The 9,033-nt window shown below is 37.2% G+C and overlaps 2 protein-coding genes across 4 annotated transcripts; both read left to right on the top strand.

Annotated features, from left to right (window-relative positions):
• The first annotated feature begins 361 nt into the window (after positions 1–361).
• Positions 362–2,315, top strand: LOC107830763 (uncharacterized). The gene is made up of 4 exons (XM_016658404.2): positions 362–517; positions 592–954; positions 1,033–1,587; positions 1,667–2,315. The coding sequence occupies exons 1-3, from the start codon at positions 362–364 to the stop codon at positions 1,429–1,431; spliced, it is 918 nt and encodes a 305-aa protein (XP_016513890.1). The 3' UTR covers positions 1,432–1,587; positions 1,667–2,315.
• Positions 2,316–4,061: 1,746 nt separating this feature from the next.
• Positions 4,062–8,235, top strand: LOC107830762 (rhomboid-like protein 14, mitochondrial). 3 transcript variants are annotated; one of them, XM_016658402.2, is made up of 2 exons: positions 4,062–4,652; positions 7,187–8,235. In XM_016658402.2, the coding sequence occupies exons 1-2, from the start codon at positions 4,434–4,436 to the stop codon at positions 7,871–7,873; spliced, it is 906 nt and encodes a 301-aa protein (XP_016513888.1). In that variant the 5' UTR covers positions 4,062–4,433; the 3' UTR covers positions 7,874–8,235. The 3 variants fall into 3 exon arrangements, with proteins under 3 accessions (XP_016513888.1, XP_016513886.1, XP_016513887.1); XM_016658400.2 differs by having other exon boundaries at positions 4,066–4,652; positions 7,097–8,235; XM_016658401.2 differs by having other exon boundaries at positions 4,515–4,652; positions 5,266–8,235.
• The last annotated feature ends 798 nt before the right edge of the window (positions 8,236–9,033 follow it).

Genomic DNA, 9,033 nt, shown 5'->3' with positions numbered 1-9,033 from the left:
AATAATCCTAAATATAAAGTGAAAGACATGAGGGTGGACCTAGAGGATCAATTCAATATGAATGTTAACTATTCAAAGATGAAGAGGGTAAAGAGGCTTGTGCTAGAGAAATTGGAGGGTAGCTTCATTGATGATTACAATAGGTTAGAGGCATATGCTCAAGAGTTGAGGGATAGTAACCCTGGTTCTGATGTGGTGATAAACATATCTAAAGATGCTTTGGCAGAAGGAAAAAGAAGGTTCCTTAGAATGTATATTTGCTTCCAAGCTTTGAAAACAGGCTGGAAAGCAGGTTTGAGACCTCTTATAGGCCTAGATGGCACATTTCTAAAAGGGAAGTGAGGGAATTCTACTGGTGGCCATGGCACAAGATTCAGTGAAATATTTTTATCCTCTTGCATGGGCAGTAGTTGATAAAGAAACTGGTAGAACCTGGAAGTGGTTTATGGAGTTACTGAGAAATTCCTTGGAGCTTGAAGATGGTGAAGGAGTGACATTTATGTCAGATATGCAAAAGGTAATTGTTTGTCAATTTTTTATCTCTTTGTTTAATTTACATTTTATTTGTAACTAACTTTTTTATTGTTGTAGGGGCTTTTGGAGGCTGTTTCTACTGTCCTTCCAAAAGCAAACCACAGATGGTGTGCTAGGCACATTGAAGCTAATTGGAGCAAAAATTGGAGGGGTATAGAGATGAAAAAGTTAATATGGTGGTGTGCTTGGAGTACCTATGAAGAAGAGTTCAAGGATCAACTGAAGACTCTGGGTGCTGTTCATGAAGATGCTGCTAGGGAACTAATACACTACCCTCCTCAATATTGGTGTAGGGCTTATTTTGATACTAAATGCAAGAATCATATGGTTGATAATAACTTTACAGAATCATTCAATAAATGGATTCTTGAAGCTAGAAATAAACCTATAATTAAGATGTTAGAAGACATTAGATTAAAGGTAAATTTTGTATCTTTCTTCTGTTAACTTTTTATAAATTGGTTGTTAATTTTTTTCAATGATCTCCTTTTATTGTAGGTAATGAATTTGTTGAATAACCGTGAGGAGGAATGTAGGAATTGGAAGGAAGAAATTAGCCCATATGCCATAGAGCTTTACAATGATTACAGAGTGATTGCAATAGAGTGCAAAGTTGTCTTTAATGGAGATTACGGATATGAAGTGGTTGAGGGTAAAGATAAGTATATAGTGAACCTTGAATTAAAGAAGTGTACTTGCAGGGCCTGGAATTTGACAGGAATACCATGTCCTCATGCCATCAAAGCTTTAATGCACGACAAACAAGATCCATTAAGCGAGGTGCATTGGTGGTATTCAAAGGAAGCTTATATGTTGGCATATATGCACAAGTTACAACCTGTGAAAGGTGAGAAATTTTGGAAAATTGAGCCAGAACATGCAATGGAGCCACCATAAGTACATAAAACGGTGGGTAGACCAAAGGTAAAGAGAAAAAGAGAAAAGGATGAGGCCAGGAAGAGGGAGGGGGTCTGGTCAGCTTCAAGAAAGGGACTTATAATGACATGTGGGTTCTGTGGTACAACAGGTCACAACAGAAGAAAATGCCCTTTGGTAACGGTCATTTTCACATATTTTCTTAACCTACAAAATTTTTTAATTCATAATGTTTTCTAATGAATAACTCTTGTAGGCTAATGGTGAAGGAACTTCCCAAACAGTACAAGATGTGCCCTTGACGGCACCCCAAGACAGTCAAAATTCAGAATTTGCCTTCATGCCGCCTCCGGGTGTGAAAATGACCTCTCCTGAACATTCCAGTCAATTTGCTGGACTTCAAAATACAGTTCAACAATCTGTTGCACCTTCAATACTAGCTGATGATGAATATGAAGGTGGATATTAAGATGAAGACGAAGAACCAGATGTGATGCCTAAGGTGATATTTGAAGCTATGACTAGGCTTCAACAAAGAAAGTTGCATCAAGAACCTATTGGTACCAGGAAGATTGCCTTCAAAGGAGATATAGATGGTGTCAATGTGCCTATTGATCTGCCTTATTCACCAAAGAAGCTCACATGGAAAGGAAAATCGGCTATGTCCTCAAGCCAGTTGGTAGCAGAAAAGGAAAAAAAATTGGAAAACCGAAGACTAAAAAGGCCAAGTATTAAGTAGTATGTTCAGTTTAATGACTTTTGTATAAACTTTTGTGTAATGACTGTGAATCAGTTGATTCGATTGTTGATTCAGACTTAGTGTGAGTTTCATGACTCTATTTTAAACGTACTGTTGCAGCAAAGTTGCTTTAAGAAATGCTCTCCAGTTTCAGTTAATTTTGTTTCATGACTCTGTTGCAGCAAGGTTGTTGTGCAATTTGTTTAGGGTTGTTGTGCTCTCGAGTTTCAACAAGGTTGATGTGCAATTTGTTTAACCCCCATACATGTTTAACTCAAATACATGTTGCAGCAAGGTTGCTGTAAAGAGAAAAGGGTTCAGATTCTTAATGACGATGGCCATTTCCATGTTAAGAGTCTGCTTAACAAATAACTCGTAGTTACATGGTTGGTAGAAGAATCCAGCTAGCCAGGTTTCATTCCAGATCCGACTAGGACATGAGGCATAATAGATCACCAGTCAAATAATAAGTTCACTTAATAGAGAGGTGAGATGAAATATAAAAACAGAGCATGTCTTCTAGTTCATACAGAAAGTGCACTACCTAAATTTAGTTTGATTTAAGTTACTACCTTGAATAATCACTTCTTCACCTAAGTCTATTACAACCTGATATTACATGCCTTCAACTTTTCCAGGAAAATGTTGCTAATTAGAAATTGAGAAGTCAAGACTGTAGTACAGTTTAGCAATTTATATAGTTATTTGTTATTACCCAAGGCTCTTGGTTGGCAAAAAGAAAAATAGGAACGAAAGGGTGGATTCTTAGTGACATAGTATTACCCCACTAGATTTGTTCATGTTGGTATACTTTGTGCTCATGTTTAGCAATTTTCTGGTTGTTTAGCCAGAATGCTAATGGGAAAATCTGACTTTCCATATGCTAATGGCAATATATTGTTCAGGCAATAAAGAAATATGCACATTTCCTTCATTCACCAACCAAAAGAGCTAATTAAAATAACAAAAATCTCCAGATTTCATTCATTTAACAACCAAAATAACCAGTTTAAATAACTAATATCTGCAAACTTCCATCATTGATACAACCAGGATATCATACCTAGACCTAACTAATTCACATAAAAGAAGTACAAAAATATGTAGATCTGTTGGAATTTTTCATCAGCAATGGCCACCAACTTCATTACATCATTCTGCCCGCTATAAAAATAGCAAAAAGAATCCATGACCACGTAGCAAGTCTTTTCCGTCGCTTCAATTTCTGCTCCAGGTTTGAAACTTTCTCCTCCAATGATACGTTATTCACATCTGCAGCTTTACCACCAACCATATCATACACCATCTTCCTGAGGTTGTTCCTTTCTTGACGAAGGGCATTCAATGAAAGTTTTTGCTTGTGGATAAACATCGACACATGAGGTGGAAGTTCTTCATCGCGCCATTCCCAAAAACGACAACCATTAATCTCGTAATGACGACATTTATAAATCTACGACCACCATTCGAAGGTGTTGTAGCAGTAAAATGGTTGGCAATCAATCCGCAATAACATGTACGATTGTCACCTTGGTCACGAGAAGCAGCAGAAGAAGATTCCGACATTTTAAGCTAAAACAAGATGGAAAAATCTAAGAACTCTAATTAGAAGAAGTTGGGAGCAGCAAGAATTGGGGGAACCCTAATTTAGAGAGGAGGAGTCAGTCGTATTTTGTTGAGGAGGGGTTTTGGGTTTAGAAAATATGGACTGATTTTGGGTGGTGGGTCGGGTATGGGTAGGTTGGACATAATATGGGTGGATTTTAAATTAGCCAATAATTTAATGCCACGTCACCTAAATTAAAAATCTGATGTGGGCCGTTAGTAAGAAGGGCATTTGTGAGCCCAAACATTAACGGGAAGGGTTTTTTTAGGTCAAAAGGTAGATGAGGGCAATTTTAGACCAAATTTGATAGTTGAGGGGTATTTTAGGCCCTTTTTCGTTAAAAAACAATTGAATTTTTCTTTTTCAAAAAACCGAAAATCAGAAAAGAAATGGTAACAAACGCTAACCACGCCAACTGAATTTCTCTGGTCGAATCTGGGGTACGGCATCGACCTATCAATACCGAATAGCCCCCTTTTGGATACAGGAAGGCAAACGAAGCATCTGGAATACTCTTTTCTTGTCGAAGAAGATTTGTAAACAGAAATCATAATTCATTCAAATTCCCACCGTCATCTCCAATTTGGTGACAATTTAAAGAAAGTAAAACGGTACAAATTTGGATCAATTCTCTTGTTCCTACAGTTGCAATTCATTCAACAAATACACAAATTAGCAATGGAAAGAGGAAGGGGTAGGTGGGGTTCAGTATCACGTGGGATGCTACCTCTGTTAGCGCTACATACAGTAAGCGAATACTGCAGACTGGAGAGGAAACCGCCGGTTACAGCAGGACTTCTTGCGGCTAATACAATTATATACTTAAGGCCCAGTTTTCTTGATCCTTTACTCCCTACCATCAGTGAAGTCTGGTTTAATCCTCACCTCATCCTTAAGGTATAATCCTATCTTCGCTTTCAATTTTTTGTAGCGGATTTAGGATTTTAACTTGGATGGATTCAACCTTAAAAATCTTTTGGAAAATATACTTCTAAAATGATGAGTTTAGAAGCTCATATTTGCTAAAATTTTGTTTATTTTCTGGGTTTGGTTGCATTGGTAGCACTAAGGCTGCATTTGTGTGGTAAAAACTTACCCACATCTAATGATAACGTGGTACTCCCTCTGTTCCAGTTTATGTGAACCTATTTACTTTTTGGTCCGTTTAAAAAAGAATGACCCCTTTCTAAATTTGGTAACAATTTAGCTTAAACTTACAATTCTACCCTTAATGAGAAAGCTTTTATAATCACACAAATACTTTGGGCTCCTTTTTGCTTTGTTTAGGATCAAAAATTCCAAAAGTCTTTATTTTTTCTTAAACTCCGTGCCCAGTCAAACAGGTTCACATAAATTGGAACGGAGTATGTGTTTTTGGCATACATTTTTATCACCTTACTATGGTTAATTAATGTCCATCTTCACCTTATTTATTACTTAACTATGGTAAAGTACATTGGTTTGGTGAAAACACCGGGTGATGGCACGTAACTATGCTAAGTGATAACAGGATGTATAGATTTCGACACCTGCTGGATTTGGTACTCTTCCTTGAGCAGGGAGTCTATCGAAAACAACCTCTCTATCCTCAAGGTAGGGGTAATGTCTATGTATACACTACCCTCTTTAGACTCCACTCATCGGATTATACTAGGTTTGTTGTTGTAGTTGTTGCTGGATTTGGTACTCTTAGGTGTCCAGGGTTCAATATTGAAATAATTTCAAGGCTTGAAATCGTGTTAGATGTTATAGATATTACTTCGAACAAGGACTATATTTTTGCTTTTCCATATTGTAATTGCCTATTTTGGCTTCTAGCACAATGTGCTGATTATTTTTTGAATATGCTGGACACTTCACCTTCTCAAAAAAAAAAAAATTACTTCGAACAACTTATTTTTGTAACTGCATATTTACAATATGGCCATTAACCCTAGGATAGATTTCTTGAAGTAAGCTATAAGTTTGGTTAAAGTTGGATGAGTACCAGTAAATGACTCTGTCAATATAGACGATTTATTTTCAGTTTTGGCTTCAATAGTTCATTCTATGATGCTATTGAAGTGAAGATTCTTAGAACCCCAAGTACACTGATGGAGTAGCTCTGCCAACCATTTGGTGATCCTTTCGAATTTTGTTGAAATTTCATTGCTACTCACATTTTCCCCGTGTTACATATCCAACAAATATGTGCTGCCAATAAATGCTCACTTTTTTTATAATATTTTGTAGACTTCTTGGTTACTCACATTTCCCCATATTACGTATCTAACAAATACATGCTGGAGTGGGAAAGGGGAGACAATGGTGTAGACGTGGAACAGGTCATACGGAATTATATACGGGCCTTGAATTTGAACTTAACAGTTAACACATCAAAACTACCCTTAGTTAGCCATCATCTCTAATCTGTAATGTGGCATGTTAATTTTTTTGTTCAGCTATTGGCTATTCTATCATTTAATGAACTTGGAAATCTTTGTTTAGTTTTGAGTTTCTCTTTTATAGCAACAAGATTGCAATATCTTTTTATAACAGGTATCTCTTTTTCCTATATAACTCAACAAATTCTGCTGAGAGTGTAACTTTATTTTTCTCTTAAATTTGTTTCTTTATGCTGTGAGTACTGTGTGAAAATGTTGTCTTATTAGGAAGAACAAGCTTCTCCGAGTTGTTTGATAGGTGTAGTGTAGGATTCCGATGTCCTATTTCTATCCTCTCTTTGAAAAATAAGCTTATAGGGTCTATTTCTTCAGTTAACGTGTTATATAATGCAGATTTCTCTGTCAGGTTGTGTTTTAATATATCTGAAAATTAATGGCTTCTATTGAACAACTAAATTTTAAAAGTAATGGACCCTAATATTACTGATTGTCTGAAAGGCATGCCAATCCTTCTTTATAACTTGTAAGTGTGTCTGAGGTTATAAGTTTTTGCTCGCAAGCTGCACATTTTGTTGATATAGTTTTTAGAAGATACAAATGACTGTGTTGATCAGAAGTTGTAAAGTTTTCCTCTGCTGTTACAAGAATTTGCATGCTTTCATTGGCTTCTTTATTATGGTACTTTCTGAAATAAAATACGAGTTCTGTATCAAGTATGGACTTTGTGAATTTTTTCATACTATAGTAATTTTAGACATACATGCCCCGTGGACTTGATATGTTCACACTCCTAAATTCCTTTTGCCATTGCTTTTGATGTTGCTTCTCTGCCGTATTGGTAGTGAATCATATGACTGCAACTCTTGTCTTGAGCTGTATGTCAGGGTGTTTGGAAGTCCGAGTGGACAAACTGTTATATTGTCTTCACCCGATAGACATTTTTCCTTGTTTATGCAGTACAAGGACCTGAAACGATTCTTCCTGTCAGCGTTCTACCATGTGAACGATTCTCACCTAGTCTACAATATGCTTTCTCTTCTGTGGAAGGGGATACAATTGGAGACATCAATGGGAAGTGCAGAATTTGCATCGACGGTTGCGGCCTTAGTTGCTATGTCCCAGGGCATTACACTAGTACTTGCAAAATCACTTCTTTTGTTCTTTGACTACGAGAGACCCTACTACAAGGAATATGCTGTGGGCTTTTCTGGTGTCCTCTTTGCTATGAAAGTTATTCTCAATGCACAATCAGATGATTATACATATGTGCATGGGCTGCTGGTGCCTACTCGATACGCTGCGTGGGCAGAACTCGTTCTCATACAAATGTTTGTACCTGGTGTCTCATTTCTTGGGCACCTTGGTGGAATACTTGCTGGCCTTCTGTTTTTGCATTTAAAAGCTTCGTATTCAGGTGCAAATCCACTAAGGAACGTCATGAGAGGTCTTACCCATGCACTGAGCTGGCCTTTAAGGTTTGTGAAGTGCTTATTCCGAAGCCAACCAAGGATTGCTGGTAGAGGAACCGTTGGTGGCAGTCAGACAAGAGATACATCTCAAACGTGGAGATGCGAAGCATGTACATTTGATAATTCAGGCTGGTTAAGTGTTTGTGAAATGTGTGGCACAAGTCGTACTGATGATGGGTTGTCATCTCTTAGTTCAACAGATGAGATTCAAGACCTATCATTGGAAGAATTACGGCGTCGCAGAATTCAAAGATTTGGTAGATGATGAGAAAGATTGGCTCAAATGATCATAGATGCTATTATAGCTTTCTCTGAAAATAGTCACGTCAAAGTAGGGTAGTAGAGGCCTGGAATTCCATAAAGGGTATCTTGTGGATAATCACTGTGCTTAATAGCAGTTAAAAAAAAACAGTAATTACCTAATACTGTTTGGTACAGGAGGCATGTCTCCATTAAGTTTGTAGAAGAGATAGTAGACTTTAGAAGCATGCAAGTTGTTCCATGGACAGAACATTTTGGCACATTGTGTTACTTTTATCTTGTCATGAAACCGAAGGGCTCGTTATCGGACGTAAAACCTTCTGTTATGTCCTTAAGAAGTAAAATTTTCTGCTAGCTTCCATGTCATGTCTTGTCTTCTTGATCGTGGCATACTGCCAGAATGTCATATGTGACCAGTTTGATTGACCTTGCCAATAGAGGTTTTAGGTTTATCTGATGAACATACTGCAATTTAAATAAGAGATCAACGTGAAACATTTCTGCAACTGAAGCTCCTGCTGCAGTTTGATCTCTTAATTGGATTAGTGTATATGTAGAGTTCACTTCTTCCCCACACTGCAAGGGAAAACCATTCTTTTTCTTTTGATTATTATATTATTACCAGTATGGACAAAACATCTATCAAATATGTCTCGCTTAGATGATAAAAAAGGCTCGACTTCATTGACTCAGATCAACTGATGGACTGCGATGTGCTTTCAGTAATGGGTGCTTCACATGCCTTATTCTTGATTTCTGGGTTAGGTTACTGTAGTCGGGGGAACTAAATAGCCTTTTGGAATCCACAGTTAGCATTGCTTACATAAACAACAAAGCTTTTCAGCTTTGAATGTCGTAAAGGAACACACTCCCAAAGCAAATTTGATTTCTTCTTTCATTTGCCTCTCCTGCTAAGGGTGTCAATGGTTCGGTTCGGACGGTTATTTTTTAAAATTTATACCATACCAATATTTTGGTTATTCTATTATGCATAACCAAACTCAGACTTTTCGAAACCGTCCCAGTCATGTCGGTTTCTCTGCAGTATCGGTACGGTTCGGTTAATTTTCGGTATTTTTTTTGAATGTCATGTAAAAGTCACTAGTAGAAATAGAATGCAATAACATACGTACTTTTATAAGACATAACAAACTCTCTATATAT

This window comes from Nicotiana tabacum, chromosome 11 (assembly GCF_000715075.1).
Source record: "Nicotiana tabacum cultivar K326 chromosome 11, ASM71507v2, whole genome shotgun sequence".
NCBI classification, from domain to species: Eukaryota; Viridiplantae; Streptophyta; class Magnoliopsida; order Solanales; family Solanaceae; genus Nicotiana; species Nicotiana tabacum.
This window is presented reverse-complemented; position numbering and strand designations above follow the sequence as displayed.